A 23,118-nucleotide genomic window follows, 5' to 3' on the forward strand; every position below is an offset into this window, starting at 1 on the left:
GAGCCCGACGCGGGGCTCGAACTCACGGACCGCGAGATCGTGACCTGGCTGAAGTCGGACGCTTAACCGACTGCGCCACCCAGGCGCCCCTGGGCAAGATTCTTAAACTACTTCTACTTCCTATCATTCAGATTCTTCAAAAGGATGTTGATGTAGTTTTTTGATTTGTTATATTAATACGTGATGTCACCTGAAAAACCCAAAGCTATTAGCTGTGTAGATAAAGATGATAACTTATGTTTGCAATCTTTTAAAAAAAAAAAAAAAGGTGAGAAAAACCAAGAAGCAGTAGTGATACTTTAAACTGGGGATTTCGGTTAAATATTCATTATTTTCTTTACTGTGACAAAAAAAAAAGCTAAAGAAAACACACATCTGAGACAGATAGTGGCAATAATTCCTATAAACTGGGTTATTAACTAAGCTACCAAGACCTTTAAAGGCAATTAGTACTACTTCTGAAATGGCTCTTAATCTTAAGATGTAGGAATTATTTCTGCAGTGGTACAAAAAATGTACCATGTTGGGTTACTATCTGTTTAGTTTATGGTAATTATTCAATGAATCTATGAGCTTCAACCTGAAAAGATTAGTGCAACAGTTAATGAAATACACAATAACCAACTCTGTATTGGACCAGATGAGTAAAAACCCTGGCCAGCTGTATCCACGTTGGGAAGCAGGTCTACACTGCATGGCATTCCTGCTTGCTTGCAGAGCTAGGAATGAATCTGTCAGTAAAATTGGGCATTATATTATTAATTAAAAACTGGCAAAACATGAGTTTGCAGTACCTTGATTTTAAAAAACATCACTGAGTGCTGATGTTACAACTTGAGTCAAAGAAGTCAAGATACATATCTTCTGTGAGTGGTTCATTGATCATATTATTGACCCAAATCCATCTTTAAGTATGACTTGAAAGTTTTCAGTGAATTGTGCTGAGCCTAAAAATTCTCCCCAAATCATAGCATCTGTTCTGTATTTACAAACTGAAATAACTACGGATGTCAAATGAAAGAAGATTCTATTTCCTTTAGAAAATAAGTCTTTTTTTATTTAGATGTTTACATCAAAAATCTCTTCAAACTTTAAAGCTTTTGATTTCCTTGTCCCGGGGTAGCTAATGTGTAATCGTTGCCATCTCTCCCACCCAGTGCCCTGCCAGACTGTTCTGGATTATTTGAAGACTGTGCTGCAGCATCACAACCAGCTCCTGATCCCCCAGCCAGCCGACCAGCCCGCCGAGGTAGGTTCCTAGGGAAGAAGGTAGACATCATTCTGTCTGAAGTTTCCTTCAGACCAAGCTTCTCAATAGCTTCCACGGATGCGCCAGAACAGATGGCCGGCAAGACACATTTTTGACTCTCTGAGGTCTGTGGTGCTTATTACCTATGAGTCCATGTACTTTGGAGGAAGATCATGCGTGTACTTGACTCACCAAGATTCAACGCTGTACTCTTGAGAGGGGGCGGTAAAGAAATGCCAGTTTAAATGGCATAGGCAAGTCTTTTGGCATTCTTGCGGCACAGGGGCTGAAATGGGAAACACCAGCCTGCCCTTCTCTGGCAGAGCCAGTATTCCAAAAAACCTCTTGCTCTAAGGCACCTCCCACACTTCTTGATTTTTAGATGGGTGTTCACCAGACCCTGGGCTCTGAAACATGAGCATTTCTTCCTCTGGACCTTGGTAGGAGCAACCACAGCCCCTTCCAAAGTGTAGGAGAAAGGGTCTGTTCTGCTGGTAATGGCATGTCAGTTTAAACATGGTACATTTTTACAAGATTTTCAAGGCTCGGTTTTAAAATATGTTGTTTTAATCATACAGACTTTAGAACCTAAATCCAATGGAAGTAACAACAGCACTGTATGGTGCTGAGGTTAGAAATGTCCTAGATTGATAGCAGTATGTCAGCTCTTTTTACGTAGTTTGCTTCTTTTGGCAAGGTGAATTGTTCACTGGTGACAGCAGGCTGTGGACCTTCTCATCTCATCTTCACACATCCTTCCATACTGTCTGTGTCTAGTTGAAATCATCTTGAAATTCCTTTCTCAAGGGGCGCCTGGGTGGCTCAGTCAGTTAAGCGTCTGACTTCGGCTCAGGTTATGATCTCATGGTTCGTGAGTTTGAGCCCCACATCGGGCTCTGTGCTGACAGCTCAGAGCCTGGATTCTGCTTCAAATTCTCTGTCTCCCCCTCCCCTATTCTCTCTCTCTCTCTCTCTCTCTCTCTCTCTCTCTCTCTCTCTCAAAAATAAATATTAAAAAATTCTATCCTTGTGCTATCCACTTCATAGATCCAGCCTCACACCTGCCATTCCCACCCTGACCCCATGCCTCGCTGCTGAAGATAGACAAGAAAACACCACTCCCCACTTTTCTGCACATAAAATAGACCAGAGAATGAAAAGACACGGAAACTCACCTGTGGCATGAGACATGTTTGGCAGTCACTCCCTTTCCCTGAAGTTTGGAGGAGCTACTTCAGAGTGTCTGCCCCTTTCCTCCAGTGCCCCGTCCCTGGGGCCACCACCCTCCCTCTCTTGAATTCTGCAAAAAAGTAAGCGATACCAAGTTGAAGTCAATCCGGTGAATTCTGCTGCACTGATTCCTACCTTCTGGCACACCTGGTGCCCCCAGGAAGCCATGCCCCTGCCCCTTGTTGGGGCTACCCATCCACGCCTGTTCTTTCATCCATGCTGCCCTCCCCCTTCTGGGGCTTTGTGCCATCAGTTATTCCTTGTCTTGTGCACCGATTTACCGGGTCACTCCTCTGAGTATCAAACACCATGAAACTCGGCCTTCCCTTGATGCTCCCACACTCCCTCCATTATCATCTTTTCTTTCTCTTTCCATCACGCACTGCAGTCTCTGTCCACCCTTCCACTGTGCACCACCATGCATCAGGCTCCTTGAAGGTTGGGCCATGTCTCCAGTGCCTGTCATTGAAGGCACTTGGAGAATGGTCACCTCATTTCTTTAGAGATTAAAACACTTGAAAGACTGGTCTGTATTTGTTACTCCATTCTTGGTTTCCAACTTGCTCTTTTACCCCCAAGAATCTGGCTGCACCTTGACTACTTACCAGAGTCCTCTGCAAGTGGCCCTGGGGACATTCCCAGCGCCAGTGCAGGGGCCCTTTTTCCAGCTCCCATTATCCCCAGGACCTCACCTTTCTGCTCCATGCTTTCTCTTGGACTCAGTGTCAGGACTGTCTTCTCCTTCCTTGTCCTTTTCCATCCACCATTTCCCCAGAGTGTCATCTTTCATTTCCCTCTCTCACCATCCACTGCCCTTCTCCAGTCAGTTATGTTCTCTCTCTGAACACCAGCTACATGCAGGTTAACAAGTCCCAAATCTAGATCTGGGCCACCAGTCCCCAACTCCCAGCCACTGTGTCCAACTGCTGACCAACAATGGAATGCTCTTGCACCCTCAAACTCATGGCATGGCCTCTGAATGCCCATCCCTACCCCTGTTTTCTCTGCAGTAAAGGCAGCAACAACCCCAGGCAGAAATTTCTGAGGCATTACTGATTCCTTCCTCATTCCTGACATCTGCTTGTTCCACAGCTACATTGAGTAGTGTCTCTTTTCTCTACCTCTCACCCCACACTTTTTACCTGGACTATGCAACATATTCTTCTCCTTTCTCCACACTAGGAAGTTAGTTTTCTAAACCAGTATTTATTCCAGAATAAATGTCACATGCTTGAAATCCTTTGTTTACTCCCTAGAATAGGGTCCACATTTCCCAACTTGACATTTCTGTTATACAGAAAAACACTTCTAAAAAGCCCACTTCCTCCAAGAAGTTCTCCCTGATTGCCATACCCTCTCTGTGCTCACAGAGCACATTGTTCCTAAGAGTAATTCAGAAATTACTTAAATGTTAAGTAATATGTCTTCCATTTGTTTGAGTCTGTGAATGCATTAAATGAATGCTTTTTATTTTGGTTTTTTCAAAGTGATTTATAGATGAGAGTTTAATAACCTGTTGGTGGCTAATTGAAGAGACTATGCAATCAGAATTTATGAAAACATAAAAAAGGGACATATCTACATTTCCTCTGGATAGGAATATTCAAACTTTTTTATTACCCATCATCACCATTATTATGCTGTTTTTACTGTCATTTCAGGCATGTGGGCATTTTCTCAATATTATTGATCACATTTTATTTCTATTAACTATGGTAAAACAGTATGGTAAATATCAGGGTTCCTGGGTAGCTCAGTTTGGTTAAGCATCTGACTTCGGCTCAGGTCATGATCTCACGGTCCATGGGTCCAAGCCCCGCCTCGGGCTCTGTGCTAACAGCCCAGAGCCTGGAGCCTGCTTCAGATTCTGTGTCTCCCTCTTTCTCTGCCCCTCCCTTGCTCACATTCTCTCTCTCAAAAATAAATAAACATTTAAAAAAATAAAACAGTATGGTAAATCTCATCCTTAAAACAGGGAGCATCTGAGTTGTTTGGGGCTGTAAATTACTTTCTTCCTGCTTTTCCTTTTTTTTTTTTTTTTTTTTTAAGAAAATTACCTCCAAATGGTATTTCTACACTTATGGAGAGCTTCATTTTTTGGAGAGCTGTTGAGTTCTTCTGTACGAGTGGATTCTTTTTAAGGATTTGAGAAAGTTCATTCCTTGGTTTCTGAGCTTCCTCATCTCCAGCACCTCTCATCTTGAAACAGACTCAACCCTGGTCTTAGGGGTGGGCTCTGAATTCAAGGACCAGGTTCCTAGTTCCACCTTTTGTCTTGTGAGACCTTGGAAAAGGATTTAACATCCTTGGCAAAACAGTTACAGGAACCCTGTCTTGCCCAATGAGCTCAGACACCCAAGGGAAAGCTGTTTTTATTTATTTATTTATTTATTTATTTATTTATTTATTTATTTAAAAAATTTTTTTTAACGTTTATTTATTTGTGAGACAGAGAGAGACAGAGCATGAATGGGGGAGGGTCAGAGAGAGAGGGAGACACAGAATCCAAAGCAGGCTCCAGGCTCTGAGCCGTCAGCACAGAGTCCAACGTGGGGCTCGAACCCATGAACTGCGAGATCATGACCTGAGCCGAAGTCAGACGCCCAACCGACTGAGCCACCCAGGCACCCCGGGAAAGCTGTTTTTAAAACTTGCACAGTATTAGAGGCTCCTGAGTGGCTCAGTTGGCTAAGCGTCCGACTTTGGTTCAGGTCATGATCTCGCGGTTCATGAGTTGGAGCCCCACGTCAGGCTCTGTGCTGACAGCTCGGAGCCTGGAGCCTGCTTCAGATTCTGTGTCTCCCTCTCTCTCTGCCCCTTCCCTGCTCTCACTCTGTTACTCTCTCTTTCTGTCAAAAGTAAACAAACATTAAAAATTTTTTTAATAATAAAAAAAACTTGCACAACATTAAATAAGTAAAAGGTTTAACAACCCACTGCTCAGTCTCCTTTTCTGAGGCTGACAGGTGTACTTACAAGGACCATCACTGAAAGGATGATCTTAAATTAAGGATTGGCAGAAGCCCTCTGTCCCTAGTACCAGCTTTTAATGGCCCCTTGTCTTTGTTGCTCTCCTTAAAGATCTTTCACTCTGCCCATTTCTATTCATCAGAAGCTCTTCACATGTCCCAGTGCCGCAGCAGTAAAAAGAGAGAGAAAGAAAACAAGAAAGAACTCTTCATTGTAGCCACCATTCTTGAGCGTGTGCTTCATAGCAGCCACACTAGCATCTACTGCATCAGTCATTGTACAGATATTCACTGCACCTACTGTGTGTCGGACACTGTTCTCAGCCCTGAGAATAAGGCATTGAGTAAAGCACAGACTAAAAACCCCAGCCCTCATGGGCTTATTATCTTCAGGTGGGGAGATGGGTGGTTTCCCCACCACAAAGCTGCAAGCGGGGATCATTATCCTTAGTTTGACAGACAGAGCTGAAGCTTCCATGTCGGTCACCTGTCTGAGGCCTGCCCCAGAGCCCGGCTCTGCAAGGGTACTGGCAGCACCACGTGTGAGCAGCGAAGAGGCCAAGGCCACAGAGTGCACGGGGCTAGCCTCAGTCTGTGCATCGCTGATTGTGTAAATGGTGGCGGTTATCAGTAATGTTCTTCCACAGAAATACTTTTTGACACAATCCGTGGTCTGAGGCAACCAGCCCTGGATTCCACCTTCCTCGGGCCCCACCCTGTTGTCCTGAGAGCTCCACTAATCACAACCCTGGTAAACCCTTTTCTCCCTGTGCATGGGAAGCAGGAGAATTCTCTTCCTTGCAATCTATCTCCTTCTCCATGCCGTGACCCTCTCTCTGTTCCTTGTCTTTGTGAAGGACACTGCCATTTCACCTGGGAATCACCTTGACTCTTCAGTCCCCCACACCCTGGCTCACTGGAATGGTTGCCTGCCCTCCTGGATTCTGTATCTTTCCTCCTTGCTTCTCTGTGCTACCTCAGACTCCTATCAACCCTCCGTCTCTCACCCCGGGCTGTGAGAGAGCAGCCTGGGCTGAGGGGACCCTTTCTGAACCTCTGGGCTCTTGCCCATCTGTGATCATTTACAGCACCAGAGCCAAGTCTTGGTTCATGCTCCCCTATACTCAAGTCTTAAACCCATGATAATTTAGTTCTTCCCATTTTATAAACAGGGAAACTTTGGTGCAACCAGTTGAAGTCACTTGCTCAAGAAACACAAATAACACCTGGAACCAAGATTCAGTTCAGACTGCAGCTGGTCTAAATTCAGAGTACAAACCGTGTGCCTCAGCTGCCTCCCTTATAACAAGGAACCTGAGCCACACTCCTTCTAGTTCAAGGAAGTGTGACCAGTGTGGTGATGACTTTCCCCGGGTGTGATTCCATGCAGCTTTAGGGGACAGTCTTGTCTGCACCTTTCCTCCTGGGTCCTGTGCCATTTGCCCTTCTCAGTGCTCAACTAACAGCAGTTTTTGAAATAAAACCCTATCAGACCCAAACAGTGCCAAATTTATAACCTGTAGTAAATTTGCAGAGTTGTAAAACTGAATGAGTTTTTCTTTATTTTGTACACCTTAATTACTAGGGAAGGAGTACATTAAAGCTAAGATCATGGGTTAATTAATTTGTCCTGGACTGTAGAATTTTATGGACAACCAGAACTAAAGTAATGGTTGTGTAGGTGGAATTGACTAAACATGGCTTATAAATGTTACAGAAATTCCTGTAATTAGTCCCACTGCAGCTATTGAGCCTGGGAATTTTATAGCAGACATAAATTAAGAAGATGAAAAGGAAGAAAAATTTTGAGTTGACATAGTGGCATTTGCAGAAGCTATAATTTGAGGAAACCTGGTTTGCGTTATTGATTTTTTTTTCTTTAGTTTTCACAATTCTCCCTTTTTTAAATTCACTTTTTAATGTCATTTCCACTGTTATGCAGTGGCTATCAGGTGTTAGGCGAATTAAGCACAAGTAGTAAATACCTTATGAAAATAGACCACCAGCATCATTTCTAAAAATACTTAACCGCCAACCAAAGGATGAAGAGACCTGTTTGATCACACTCTTCAAAGTCATTTTTGCATATTTTAATAGATTGAAAAGGAAAGTTACGGGTTATATTTAAATACTGTTCCCTGTCATTGGATCTTGACACATTTTAACCTACCTGTTAAAATGCAAGTTATAAATAGCTCCTCTTTCAAAGGTGTTCATTATACCTCATTGGCTCTTGTTATAGAAAATGCAAATGTAATTTGAAAAGTGCCCGTTCTCAGTGTGAGCAATTACCTGTGCTCTTCAGTACCTGGTTCATTGTCAGCAGAGCCACTTGGTTAAAAAGCATGTTTGCCTTTGAAATGGAGATCGCCTTGGCTGGCTGGCTGGCTGGCTAAGTTAAGGTAATGAGAAAATACTTCGCTTTTCCAGGGAAGCAAGCAGCTGTTGAACAACTATCCTGTCTACATAACGAGCAAACAGTGGGACGAGGCGGTAAATTCTTCAAAGAAAGATGGGAGACGGCTCCTTCGATACCTCATCAGATTTGTTTTCACAACCGATGAGCTTAAGTACTCATGCGGCCTTGGGAAAAGGAAAAGGTCAGTGCAGTCAGGAGAGACAGGTCCTGAAAGACGCCCTCTGGATCCAGTTAAAGTAACATGCCTCCGAGGTACTGCATCCTTCCGCTCAGTGTCACCATCTGTGATCTCATTTCACTGCATTGGCTGTGGCTCCCCCGTGCAAGTGTTCAGCCTTTACTGTATTTTGGTTTTTTCCGCTGAGACCTTTCTAGGCTTCATGTGGCCCATCTACTTGGTATCGAGAAGTTCTTTAAAACACCTTCGTTTGCTTTAGCCTTGGCGTTCTCACTTAGTGGCACATAAGCATTGCATAGCACCTCATGTTTCACGCTTTAAATCTAGAGTTTCTTTGCTGCCACAGAAGGCCACCTCCAGCAAAACTGGAGCATTGGGAAATGCACGGAGGAAGGGAGGACGTGGAATTTGCCAAAAATTAGTAAAATGATATATCCCATTTCCATTTGCAGCTTGTGCCTCCCACCACCCGCCAGCTACCTCCTCAAGAGTACTTGCACCTAACTCCTTATTAAATTTATTTAGAATTAATTTCCCTTAAAATTGGGGTGCCTAAAGTATTCCTGGCCCCATCAAACTTTATTTTGTCAGCATTTTTGAAGTTTCTATATTAAAAATACTACTTAGATAAGCTACCATTTCCTCAGTATTAACAACTGATTACTTTGCAGCTGATCTACACTGTGGTAGGCCAGGCAGAGGGTGAGAAGGAGGAATCAAGAGCTACACAGTTGATTCAGCAGGTGCAAATAAACACAGATTTAGACAAGTAGAAACATTATAGCGCCACCAGGAACACTGATCACACATGACAGATTCACATCAAAAGGCTCAAACATTAACCTTTATAATTCACTAGTAATTTTATTGGTTGGAAAAGCTTATTAATAATTTACTTAAGACAGGGATCAAAATATTTCCTGGCGAAGAAATGACAGTGAAGAAACATCATTACTGATGAGGACTTGTTTTCAGAAAGGACACTCCAGCATTCCCTCCCAGGATGCCCACAGTATTCGGCAACATCACGGCGCCTAAGACATGTGTAGATTTTGTTAGCAGCTGCAATTCCTTAGTGCCTCCCCCCCAGCCCCCAGGCTTCCGATTTAGCACATCTGGAGTAGGAGTGAGAGAGGCATGCATTGCTGGTGATTCTGGTTCAGGTGGCCCATCCTTGAGAAAACCACCAGGAATGAAAACCCCAGTGTCCCCTAGGCATGGGTGAGCCAGAGCACCGCCTGTTGGCCAGTCTGAAAATTCCACCTACTCAGTGGGTGATGGAAATTTCCAGGGTCTTAGCAGACTAAGCCAGAGTTTCCTTTATTTCTCAACATCATTAGAGCTGACAGCGTTACTCACCAAGAGTGACAGAGGCATTTGTGAGATTGAGGCGCTCCTGGGAACACTGTACTCCAAGAAGTTGCCCTGGGGCTTATAAGGGGAGTCAGGACAAGAGGCCTCACAATTGTATCCCTTTCCAGAAATTCTTACTAAATGGTTTACATTTTAACCAGCAAGTCAGTGAAACTGGGGGATTAACATGCATCCCAAAGCACAGTGCTGCTGCCCTGAGCATGTTGCCTGACCCACCGTGACACTGACAAAGTCCAGGTTGGCTGACCAGAATCTACATTCTCCAGCTCGTGCCTCACCTTGGGACACAGCCACAGGCTTCCACCCAGCCCATGGGTGGAGAATACACAGGCAGAACGTGGTGACTGTTTGTGTCAGGGGCAGCCAATTAGACTGTTTATATGCTTGTCCCAAAGGCTGAAATCCTAAGGCCTTCCTGTGACCCAGATGGCATCCCTTTCATAAAGGTTTAGACCTGGTGATTCCCAAGGTGGACATCCCTGTTGTGAGCAAGATTAGAACAGCCAAGGAAACCTCAGACCATTGGACACTTTGAAAACAGGGTGCTTTCTAAAATGGAACCAAACTCCAGGTTGACCCTTCCTGAAGGTGGTCTGACCTTAGAGGGAAGAGGGCCTGTGAAGATGCTTCCTATCTGTGTAACAGAGTGAACTCTGCATTTAGTTTTTAATAGTCTTTACCACAATATTAGAGAAAGTCCTGTGTCAGCAACAGACACTAAGGAGAAGGTGGAGGTTGAGAGGTGTCATAGAGCGGGCACATTCTCAGAGTTGCAAGGTCACAGTGTCCTCATTCCTTAGCTTTTAAATCCTACTGATAGGAGTGAAGAGTCTGGACAGAGACGACGGGAAACTACAACAGTTATTGAATACTTACTAAATACAGTAGGGGTGTGAGGGGGACAGAAGAGGATCAGGGAGTTAGCCTTCAGTGTTTCCCAGGCCTGCACCCAAGGATAAGCCATCTGATTCTGGCAGTTTTGGAGGATGAGTTGCTGAATAAACATTGTTATTTCCCTTGAGGAAGGTAACCAAGGCTGGGACTCCGGTGAGATGAGCGAGGTTCTCACCCCAGGAACAAAATTGAAGGGAATGCCAGTGAACTCAGTGATGCCCCTGCTTCTCAGCTGAGCTAGACTCTATATACTAAGATGGGCACAGTTCAGTTCTTGAGATTTTTGAGGTCCAAATACTTGAAAAGCATCAGCATCTCCCAAAGGCAGATAGGGCCAGAATTGCACGCAGTAATTTTAGACAAATCCAGTCCTACAACCAGACCTATTGTCTTGTAGAGGGAGCGGTGTTGGAGAGGAAACTGTGTAAATAATAGTCACATTGGACTTAGAATCAGCTATGCAAAAAATAACACAGTTTGACTTAGAACTTTTTCCAAAATGCTCACTTCAGTTTATAAGGGCTCATATTAAAATAGCCAGGTAGGAGTTATGCCTGTGGCCTGACCCCCTGAGAAAACAGGAAGAATAGGTCATTTGGAAGCCGAGTTTATTTTATGGGAGCCTTGGCTACTTTCTATATATGTACCCTTCTAGGCATGCTGATTGCCTTCTGGTGAAATTAAGTATTTAGAAGAAATCTGATGTAAGAAATAATTTGTCAGTACATGTATGGACATTCTAATGAGAGAAATAAGCATAACCTATGATACATGTTGAGAATGTGAAAATCTGTTCTGAGCTACAATTTGGGCAGTTTCTCAGTCATTGAGATTTTGTTAATCCTGTTGCACTTAATCTGCAGATTAGTGGCAGCTTAAAGAATACCATGCCAACAATATTTGCTGTGTTTCCGGAAATAGTTAACATTCTAAAAATGTGAACAGATGCCACCATAGGTTTGAAATGTACTTCATAACTCTTACCAAGCATGGTGTATCTCGTACATCTTACAGATCACATTTACCTTTCATTTCGATAGGAGATGTTCCTTAGGAGGATTTGTACTTTTGCACATGAGTAGAAAACTTACATGTAGTGAGTTGAGTCTAAGGAGTGACATCATCATAGCATTACATCGGATTTCCCATAAAGATTTCTTGTAGAGCTTCTGTAAATGTTTAAGCAGCCTGTCTGTCATTTTCTGCAAAAACCAGTTGTTTTTCTCTCTCTCTCTTTATTGTTGTGTTTATTCCCACAGAATTCATTAGGATGCACTGTACCTCCAACCCCGACTGGTGGATGCCCTCTGAGGAACAAATAAACAAAGTGTTCAGCGACGCTGTGGGTCATGCCCGGCAGGGGCGGGCAGTAGGGACTTTCCTGCACAACGGTGGCTCGTTTTATGAAGGGATCGATCACCAGGCTTCCCAGGATGAGGTCTTCAATAAAAATTCCCAGGATGGGTCTGGGGATTAGTGGACAAAATCTTTACACTGTAGTAGCTGGTCCTCCGAAGATTTCCAGTTGTCAGTGTCCTGTTATCATCACCTGAGAGTCCAAAGCATGTCCTCCTGTCAGACTTTCCACATCCCTAACCTTAACTCTCTTGACCTACTGCCACACTTCCCAAATAGAAATCCATTTTAGGGTTATTTGGGAAGTCTCTGGAACCTGCAACAGACTTTCGGGATATTATAGAAAGAAACAAACGAGATTTGGAATGATTACTAGCTAGACAGTGGAGGTAAAAAGAATAGGTGAACTCCTGGTCAGCTGTCTGAAATCTTCAAGTAAGTGCTGCTTCCTGAGCAGAGCTGGTCCTCACAGAAGATTGAGTTAGAGTCCCTGCCCATGAGAGGAGGTAGAGACATGGAGTTATTTTAAGGGACAATGAACAAACATTCTCTTACTTTAATTCAAATTAGTTGTCTATAGTTTACAAAGACTTGAATTCATACTTCTCAGCGAAGACCTAGGTTAGGTGACATTGTATGCTGTTTCTACCTTGATAAAGCCTATATTAAAAACAAGCCAGAGAAAAGGCACTGCCAGACAGTGATTAACTGGAAATCAGCTGGGTTCTTTTTCAGTTATTTTAACCCCCTAAAATTCTACCATGTTGATTAGAAAGGCACTACATGATCTCTGGTGTTTACAAACAGCAAGCTTTCATTATTATGTCAGTCAAGAAACCTCCAGGATCCAAAACCCCTTCAAATGCTTAATTTTGTAGGTTCATAGACCCACAGTTTCCACGGCCTTAACTCAGGTTCTGTTGACACATTGCCAGAGTGATGGGCTGAGCGATGAGAATTTCAATCAATTAGTTGTTTGGTGCACTGAAGAGCAAACAAGTGGTGTGACTGATGGGGCTCACTGAATTGACCAGATGTTCTGGAATTGTATACACACAGCTTCGAGGCCATTCTGACAGCTATGCAATAGGCTTGTCTGTAATTTCTCTGAAATATGAGGGTCTCTCTGTGCTGAGTTGATCTTTACAGTTTGCACCAAACTTTTGTTACTTGTCACTGATGAAAATGTTTCGTCCCAATGTTTTGTGCCTCCTTCCCACTCAGTGTTCCCTTGAGCGACAAGCTCTGGCTAAGTTAACACTAAAGCACTCCCACTTGTGTTCCCCTGTTTAATTTGTTGAGCTCCTTCTGGGAAATTAGTACTGTCTTTGAGAGCATTCCTTACCTATAAATACTGTGGAGGTGCTAGAATCTTTCCGAGGGCTTCATATTTGGATGGCAGGAGAGGCTTCCTCCATCACACAGATCCGATGGTTACATTCTTTGTAGAGTATAGGGCTACATGGGCAGAAGTTACTGCAGGTTATCAATGTCCTCTACAAACATGACTAAGGGCTTTGAAAATGGGTTGGAAATTCACTGAAAGTTTATGAGCATCCATTTATAAAGAGGAGGTTTTTGTGACCCATTTTCTGTGAGACAGTAAGTTACCCTTTATGCTCAGTACTTAGCACCAGCTATATGCACGGTCCTTCTTTAGCTTTTGTTATGATTCTTAGTTTCATCCATTAAAAACTTTAGTGTTTATAGAGCTGGTTCTTTGTCAGATCTGTTCAGTGGTGTGGGGAGAACTAATATTTCAATCCCGTTTTGGACAAGTTAGCTAACATTTGTAAGTAAAAGAAATGATAAGGGCAAATGTGATGTTGGTTGGGAACCAGGGAACGACTGTTCTTTGGCCATCCACGGAAGAAAGAGACTTTTTGAAAAGTTTTTAGAGGTCTGAGAAGTCCACGCCTTACAAGATTCTTTGGTGAGAGGAAATCTTGGCCAGAAGAAAATTATTATCTGTATTTCCAACTTACCTTTGCTTTTTTGTATTAGGTTTCAGTTACCCTTAGTGCTGAGTTCAATGTCCTTTTTTTCCTTTAGCAATAATATTTGACTACTGCTTTAAAAAAAACTCCCAACTCGTACGTTTTCTTGCAAGCTTCAGAATTCGGCATGTCTTCACATCTGCCCATCATGGTGGAGCTCTGTGTCATGCTGGTCTTGAGTGTGGGTGATGAGGAGAGCCTCTCTGCCCTCACTCTCTGTAGCCTTGCATGTTGACGTGTTTAAAGATGAAGGACTCGCACCACTGCTGTGAGAGAGCGTGACGGGAACTTTCTGTTTGGCTGTAATTATCATCACCCGAGAAGGCTACTGGGTAGCTCTGCTCCCAAGCTACATGGTTGCTCACAGCCTTTGCTCCACAGGCACACCTGGTCTCCCTCCCTTCCCACCATCCCAGGTGGATTATTTGTCTATCAGCTGTTTTCCAGTACTTCACGGATTCCAAAGTATTGGAACTACATGTTGGCCATCTCTTACGCGCATGGGGAAACCAAGTCCCAGAAAGATGAGTGGCTTACTCACATCACACAGCCAGTTGTAATGCTTCTCCCGGGCCTGGTACCTAAGAGTATGTGCCCCAAATCAGGTGTCCCACTACATCCTTCACCCGCTAGCTGTGTTCCTTTAGCCAGATGCTGATGGTCACTTGGGCTGTGGCACAGCATCTGCTTGGATATTCTGCCATGTCCTCTCCTTCAAGTCTGGTCCATGCCACCATTTGAGCTTTAAGGCTGCTATGTTAACCTGCTTCATGGTGGTTGCCTGCATGGTCACCCGATTTGTAAATCAGGGCTTGCAAACGATGTTCACTTATTTTTGTAAGACCAATGTGGCCTCTATGGAGCCAGATTTTAAAAGCTCACCACCAAGAACACACTGCTCTGTCTTTCTATTGATCTCTTTGAAGTCCTTAAGATGTTGCTTATTTTCTTGAGTTGGATTTTCTACATGTCTGGCAATTGGACCGATTGCTTTCATGGATAGAAACTTAGTCTCATGTCAGCTTTTGGAACCCTCCTTGGGTCATTCTGTTGTTGGTGTAAAATGGATTGAGTGAAAACAGCTCAGGATGCAGCTATGCTCCACTTCCTTGATGACAGAAGGAGGTCACAAGGCTGGCCTGACAGGAAGACTAAACTTGGCATTTTTATCAGTACTAGCTGTAGCCCCTAATCCCAGCTATCAGAGGAGTTCTCAACAGTGACAGTGTCTTAATGTGTCTTGTGTTTTCCCAAATTAAAATCCTGTGACAAAGAGTATATGCCTACTTTTCAAACTGACCTGGAGCCCCAGATGCAGTTCTGCTGGGCTCAGGATAACCTCAGTGATCCCCATCAGAGGATGTAGGCCCGGAACCCATGGAGGGGAACTTTGTGTGAGCACTTTAACTAGAGGCACGTTTCTCACAGAGTCTTTGAGATGCGCTGTTCACAATCTCATGGTTTAACCCCCATGCTAAATGCTTTGAAGGAAATCTGTAAAGATTAAAGTTTGTACTTTTTACTTGAAAATATTACATCCAGCCCTTGACCCTGGGCATCTCTCTGTTACACCCCCAGTTTCCACCTCAGGGTTTAGGTTACTGTCACCATTTGTGTAAGGTTTCACCAGGAATGTAGGAGGGTAATGACACTGTCCGCAAAAAATTGCTGCCCTTTCCTTTGGTAACTGTTTCACAGCTGTAGAGCAAGTAAGTGAATTTATATTCTGGATCTTTCTTGGCTCTTCATCAGTTATAAATACATTGACTAAAAGATTTATCAGGATTATAGGGGTATAAAGTGTCACGATGTATTATTTGGTCTGACTACCCCACGTGTCAGATGTCGATAGAATGGTTTTTAAAGTCCAGTAGCTATTCCTGTAATATCCAGAGTCTAGACGATAATCCAAACTTGGATTTCTCCATTTTCCTGCCACCTTTAATGTCTTGTCCTCCCTTCTGTTGCTCTCAGAAAATGGAGGGAGCGTCCTGCGAGATGAAACAGGCACTATTTTCAGAAAAGCAAACATACATTTGCTCTCATTTGGATTCTGTCAAACCCGTGCTCTAGAATCTAAACCCAATACCCATTCACTACCTCCTTCATTTTTTCTTAGATTTCAGTCATTTGTTAAAATCCCATTCTTGGGTAACTTTATTTTTAGGAAATACTTAAACGTAACTTTTCTCATTCAGTGCTATGTCGTTTGACAGTGCAGATCTGTAATTTTTGACAGCTCTTACATACCAATTTCTAGAAATATAATAGAGAATGATTTTGCACATATGGTGCCAGTCTTGCTGGTGTATGTTTAATGTGGCGACACTTGCCGTAGCTGCCTGGCAAAACATGTCAACTAGAACGCTTGAGTCAGAACTCTAATGTAAATGTGTCTAAACAGCGGTATGTATCGCTATGGAATATTATTGTAAACACAGTGATGGCTTCTTTCAGTCATATAACGACTGAATGAAGATCTCTTCTCTTGGAATAACTTGGAATAATCTCTTGGAATAATAGGAAAATGTTACCCAGCTGATGGCCCTCTGCAAAGTTACTTGCATTGGCAGCCAATGGCATTGGGTCTTCTATTTAGGTTGTTTTTTTAGAGAGTGAAGGATTGACACCAGTGTGAAGTGCAAAAGTAACGACCCGTCAATACGTGCCTCTTGGTGTGTAAAATTCAAAACCATAACTGATAATATCTATGCATTAGAGACCACTTTTACCCTCTACAGTGTATTCAGTTGCAAGAAGCATTGAGAGGACTGGACTCTGTCCAGGTCGCCTAATGACCAGCTTGGTTAGTTTGGCTGTTGAACCACTAAATTACCAAATCTTTGTGGTAAAATGGCCACATTCATTTTCCTCGTGACCATCCATAGTTGGCTGATACAAGGTCTAGGTGTTTATGAATCACAATTCCCCAAATTGTAATGAAAATCTATCTGCTGAGAAGACTCATTAAAAAACCTGTTCATTTTCAGAATAATTGCCACAGTATAAATGGCCACGTGGGTCTTGGCCACGTTGGAAAACTAGGCTCATCCCAAACCACTAACAACAGCAGTAACTACAACTGATACTCATTGAGTTCTTGTGCGCCAGGTACTCACTAAGCACTTTAATGCATTCTCTCCTTTTAACCCTCCTGACCATCCTCTGAGGCTGTAAGTTCCTGTTATTATCCCAGTGTATTGATAAGGACACTGTTCAAGGTACTCAGCTAATAAGAGGATCACTTTGGGCTTAGTAATAAGCAGGGTGACTACTTCAGTTTTCTCCAGTAGTCAAAGTAAAGTTCTCAGATCCCATCAACACTTTGGGATGGATTTTGTTTAATTTATGGCATCAAGGGAAAGATGATATTTGTGTTCTTAAAAACCACCTTTAAAATACATTGATGCTTAAATAGGAACTTATAAACCATATATCCTCTGGTAACTGCCCAGGTTTCTGCATAAGACATGACTTACATAAGATTCCATGTTAAAGACTAGAAAAAATTTTTAAGTAGTGAATAAATTAAAATTGCTACTTTGTTCACATCTGCTTTGTAGATTTCCTGTACAAAAATGCAGGGATATAAAAGCAAAAATTTGAACTCAGTGAAGTGATACTCTTTGGGAACTCCTAAATGTTAGAAATGACACTGGGCATCAGTGAGCTAATGTTTCATTCACTTTTCACATTTGTTGTATTTGTAGCCTTAGATTGATGAGTCTGGTTTGGAAGAGAGGGATTTAATTTACGATTTCACTGTGAGAACTGTTGTGAAGATTTTGTAGGAAAATACAGTAATCTGTCGATTCTTTCCTGTAGTTATGGCTTTAACATCTCTTTGGCTGTGTTTAAGTTCAAGAGCCTGCCAAGGCCTGGCTTGTGTTTCTTGGGAACAGGGCATGCCAGACCGTGTGATGGGTCCTGAAACTGTTGAGGTCACTGGTCAAGCCTGCCCTTGCCCAGTGTAAGCACTGCCTCTGTGTCTCTCCTCTCTGGAACTTCATGTAGCAGCCTAACACTGGGGCCAACTTGCCTTTACTCTATTTTCTATGATGAACACTTGTGGAGAAACTGTGACAAATCCATTGATCCTAATATTTTTATTGTTGGAGTCTTGTTGATTCTCTATGAATAATTTCTATTGGATTGTACTGTGTAGAATTAATACCCACTAGGGATATGTTAATAAAACTATAAATGCATAGTGTAATATAGACTAGCAAGAATTTTTTGTGAACAATTTATATAGAAAAGTAAGTTGTTTTTTAAGTGTTAGGCACATTTCTTTTAGGAACTTAAAATGTTATAAGAGTTTTTTAAACATTCAATATTTTTAATTATAAGAAACATTTGTTACTAGAGCCAATTATTTCAGGTGTTCTAATTGGAGTATTGATTTTATTACCTCATATACCTCTAGAATGCCACATGTTCTGTTGGAGATAAAATTGCACAATAAATGTCAAGTCTCTGTTAAGTGTTTCAACTTGCCTTTTGCATCTTTCTCCCAATTCATTGAAGAACGTTTTCTAGGTGGTGGTGGTTTTTGTTTGTTTGTTTATTTGTTTGTTTGTTTGTTTGTTTGTTTTTGAAAAGAACATTATGCCCTCTGAAGCTAAGGCTTTTCTGCCTGTCTTGGAATGCCAAGAAAATATTACATACTTAATACCCAAATACAAGATACTCAACTTATGTCAGAGAATGGACCAAAAATCATTCAGAAAAGTCATGCAATCTAGTGAATGAAAGAGACAACTAATGACGATCTAAGAGAGGCATGGAATCCAGGAGGACTTATGCCTGCTATTTTGTACATTCATACTTCAAGCACACTTGTTTCCTACTCAACAGAGCCATTCTACCAAGGAGGAGAAAATCCTACAGCTGTTACTCATGACCTTTAAAAATGAACAATGTTGATTGTTTATGGTTTTTGAACAGTGATCTGAATACAAAAACAAAATAGTTATGGCTAAATAGGGTGGCATGGTTGTGGCTTCCCACTTTTAGTTATTGCATAAAATATACATCAGGCATATCAACCATTACAGAATAATAAATTTGAATAAATGTTATTTCATAAATCAGACTAAGTAAAAGCTAAAAACTTGTTTCATTTTAGGGGAAACATAAAGATGTGATTTTTTTCACCATAAGATGCAACATTTCAACCAGTTGTTTTGGATGAAGCAGTAATTTGATCCAAATAATTTGGGTTTGAATTGGAATATCAATTAAAATGGAATTTAAATTATTTCATTATTCTAAAGCATTAAAAGAGGATTATTAAATAACGAGCTTAAAAATATGTAATCAAGGGGCACCTGGGTGGCTCAATTAAGTGTCCAACTTCAGCTCAGGTTATGGTCTCATGGTTCGTGAGTTCACCACGTCGGGGTCTGTGTTGACAGCTCAGGGCTTGGAGCCTGCCTCAGAATCTCTTGTCTCCCTCTCTGCCCCTCCCCCACTCGCGTTCGGTCTCCCTCTCTTTCTGCAAAATAAACATTAAAAATATGTAATCAAATATTCTCAAATATTTTGAATATTTACCCCAGACACATAGGGTAAAGCTTCAGATTTAAATACTTAAAAAGTATTAGGAACAAATTCAGGTTGCAAGATATGAGAGTCAAGAATTAATTGTATTTCTAAACACCAGCAACAAACGACTTGAAAATGAATTTAAGAAAACAATTCTACTTACGATAATATTGGAAAGAATAATATACTGAAGAATAAATTTAACAAAATAAGTGCCAGACTTATACACTGGAAACTACAAAACATCAGTTGGAAGGAAGTTTAAAAGATCTAGATCATAATGATAAATGGAGTGGAAGACTTAAGATGGCAATACTGGAAATGATCTACAGATTCAATGGAATTCCTATCCAAATCACAGAATTCTTTGCAGAAATTGACAAGCTGATCCTAAATTCATAGGGAAATGCAAGGAACCCAGGTAGCCAACATATATACATCCTTATATTTATGTTCAATTGATTTTTAACAAAGAGCCAAGACAGTTCAATGGGGAAAGCATAGTCTTTTCAACAAATGTTGCTGGGACCACATCATCGCCTCATCAAAAAGAGGGGTACCTGACTGGCTCAGTAGAGCACGTGACTCTTGATCTGGGGGTCATGAGTTTGAGCCCCATATTGGGGATAGAGACTACCTTAAAAAAAAGAAGAATGCTGTTGGACCCCTATGTCAACACCATATGCAAAAAAAGTCAAATTGGATCATAGACCTAAATATAAGAGCTAAAATTATAGAACTATTAGAAGAAAACTATTAAATCTTCATGATCTTGGATTAGGGAATAGGATCTGTCCATATGTGAAACCCAAAAGCATAAGCAACATCAAAAACAATAGATTAACTGGACTTCATTACTTTTGTGCTTCAGAGAACACTATGAGGAATGAAAAGACAACCCACAGACTAGGAGAAAATACTTGCAAGTCATATGTGTGATAAGAGACTCGTAGTCAGAATATATAGAACTCGTAACTCAATAAATAGCCCAATTAAAGGCGGGCAAAGGATGAATACACATTCTCCAAGGAAGATGTATAAATGGCCAATAAGCACATGAAAAGAGGTTCAACATCATTAGTCGTTAGGGAAATGTAAACCAAACCACAATGAAATGCCACTTCTCTAGGATGGCTACAGTGAAGATGACACACAATAACAAATGTTGGCAAGGATACAGAGATACCAAAACCTTGTCATTTTGAAGAGCAGTCCCGCAGTTGCTTGAAAAGTTACATACAGAGTTAACATGTGACCCAGCAATTCTAGTCTACACAAAAACTTGTATACAGATGTTCCCAGGAGCATTCTTTATAATGACCAAAAATGGAAACAACCCAAATGTCCATCAATTGATGAATGGATAAACAAAATATGGTGTTAAAAAAATGTGGTGTAGCCACATGGTAGAATATTATTCAGCCATAAAAGAAGGAGTAAAATACCAATACCTACTACCATACCATATGGATGAACCTTGAAAATATGCTACAAGACACCAGGCAAAATGGCCACATTTATATGGCTCCATTTGTAAAATGAAATATTCTGAATTGTCAAAATGCTAGGTAGGCCAATTTTAGAGTATGCTGATCAGTACACAGTTTACATAATTAAGGAATGGAATATATTATGATGTAATCCCTTTAAAGTTGATTATACATTCGCACAGCCTATTTATTGAAAGCCTGATGCGTCTGGCACTATAAGGACCATATCCCAAGAACCAAAGGAGTACAGCCAATGGCTGGGTACCTGTTTGGAGGAAAATGACAAAAACCTATTGTGAATAATGAGAAAACCCCAAGTTCCACTGAGCAACTTGTTCCTCCAAATAGAGCTGTATACAAAAAGCTTAATCAGGCATAAAATGAGAGAAAATAAGTACTACTGAGCCTGTGTCTCTATCACCAAGACAATTCAATTTGACTGTCTCTGCCAAAGTACATGCCAAGTCAGGGAGAGATTTATTCATATATGATTTATTATACTCCCAAATCCTTGTTGAATTACTTTTTTTTCTTTTTTCCTTTATTCCCCCATCTTAAAGCTGTCATTCAGACCTCTCATAGACACAGTCGTAGTGGTACATACCTGGTATTTCAGCCTGTCCGGAAACGGCCCAGTTGATCTGAGAAGTGTTTAATAAAGACATTTGGTAAAAAGGTGTAGGCAGGATGCACTGAAATGACAAGGGAGAGTGTAGTGTCCAGACCTGGGACAGCAGGGTGCTGTCATTAGCCTGGAGGGGTAGGGGGAGTGAGTGCTAGCACTGGAATTAGGACCGTGTGGGGAAGGCTCCCCGCCAGGAAATGTGATCTCCATGTAAGAGACATGGTTAGACTTGGCAGAGCCTGTAGGGAGGGAGCTGGAGGGTCAGTATGTTGGTCTCCCTCCTCTTTTCCAACTCCTTCTGCTGCTCCCCTCTAGCTGAAAGCAACTGGAAACCGGAAGGCAGGGAACCCATTCATGTCCATGCAAGTTGACATGCTGGGACACCAAGCCAAGTGCAGAAAGGACACAGGGAGGACATGAGGCACATTTGATAATGGAGCTCTTTGGTCCCACCTCATCGACATCCTGAGAGTTGACTTCTTTACATAAGTGACCTTATAGTTCTCAATAAATTGGAATAGTTAATATTTATTTAGTCAGTAGGTTAAGTGTTTTACTAAAATTATCACTATATCTTCTTAATGAGTCTGAGGTAAACTAATATTCCCATTCTACAGATGAGTAAACCAATGCTTCCCAAGGTTACAGAGCTAGTAGTGGTGAAGTGGTGAAGCCAAGGTACTAATCCAGGCAGTCCAAATCCAGGCAGTGCAACTACAGGTAAGAAGAATAGGTTTTACCTACTTCAATAAAACTCATCTTTGAAGGTAGTAGTATCTGTAGGACTTTCAAGACAGAAAAAAGTTACAACAATTAGGCTAACACAGCAACTACCTCTTAACTCTGTCCGGCTCTGGCTGGTCAAACTATAATTTATCGTTCAATATGGCCTGAGAAGTCTGCCACTTAAAATCCTGCAAAGAATGCACAGATGAACACTTGTGCAATTTCTGGGTTCCAGGCAAGTCTTGGTTCATATTTAGTACTAAAGCTCATTAGAGACACAGTCTCAATGCCTCTGCTAACAGCCCTCCCTATTCGTTGGTCTTTATGTCTTTTAGTGTGTGTAAGTTTATTTATTTTCAAGAGAGAGAGCAAGCAGGGGAGGGGCAGAGAGAAGGAGAGAGAATCTCAAGCAGGCTCCACACTGTCAACACAGAGCCTGACTCAGGGCTTGATCCCACAAACCATGAGATCATGACCTGAACTGAAATCAAGAGCCAGACACTCACCTGACTGAGCCATCCAGGCGCCCCGCATTGGTCCTGATGTTTAAGAAACAATGCTTCAATCGATCAATCATCAATAAGATGGAATGAAATATGTCTAGAATAGAATCTGAGTCTTTGTACTTATTAAATGTCAAATTTTAATAAATTGGCTTATGCAATAGTTTTGAAATATAGCTTTAAGACATAAACATTCATTCTCACTTCACAAAAATCTTATAGACTAGATTGATCCTGATTTTGTTTACTTTCTTTAGTTATAAAAGTCAAAATTCATCAAGGCACAAAAATATTTAAGAATACACTGATGAAAATGAAATATAACAAATAGTAGGCTGTGTGCTTGAATAGAAGCACAGGGACCAGAACATGTAACTGTAAATACGGGCACTTTTTTAAAACCTAGGGTCCTCTTCCCACCAATAAGAGACTGAAAACAGAGACTCTTCAGCCTCTGCCAGATGCTAAGGAGGAATTCAGGCCCTGGGGAGATCCGAGGAACAGAGGTATGAATGTCTTCTACTCTGTCTCTTTTTTTGTACCAGTGACAATGATTCATTC

General features: G+C 41.7%; 1 protein-coding gene and 1 long non-coding RNA gene across 4 annotated transcripts in view; one reads left to right on the top strand and one right to left on the bottom strand.

Annotated features, from left to right (window-relative positions):
- BEND4 (BEN domain containing 4) overlaps positions 1–18,149 on the top strand; it is a 38,701-nt gene extending 20,552 nt beyond the window's left edge. For 2 of the 3 annotated variants that reach the window (XM_086705154.1, XM_025922324.2), the window contains 3 exons: positions 1,158–1,249; positions 7,879–8,119; positions 11,573–18,149. In XM_086705154.1, coding sequence (XP_086561280.1) covers positions 1,158–1,249; positions 7,879–8,119; positions 11,573–11,790 — 551 coding nt within the window. In that variant the 3' untranslated portion in view covers positions 11,791–18,149. The remainder of the gene's footprint in view (positions 1–1,157; positions 1,250–7,878; positions 8,120–11,572) is intronic. The other variant, XM_086705155.1, reaches the window with a different exon arrangement.
- Positions 1,038–10,036, bottom strand: LOC147582025 (uncharacterized). Its single transcript, XR_015250492.1, has 3 exons — positions 9,405–10,036; positions 2,425–2,549; positions 1,038–1,257 (listed from the first exon to the last, which is right to left on the bottom strand). It is a non-coding gene; the product is annotated as an uncharacterized LOC147582025 (long non-coding RNA).
- Positions 18,150–23,118: the final 4,969 nt, after the last annotated feature.

Source organism: Puma concolor, chromosome B1 (assembly GCF_028749965.1).
Source record: "Puma concolor isolate L17-30 chromosome B1, mPumCon1.1.hap2, whole genome shotgun sequence".
Taxonomy (NCBI): domain Eukaryota; kingdom Metazoa; phylum Chordata; class Mammalia; order Carnivora; family Felidae; genus Puma; species Puma concolor.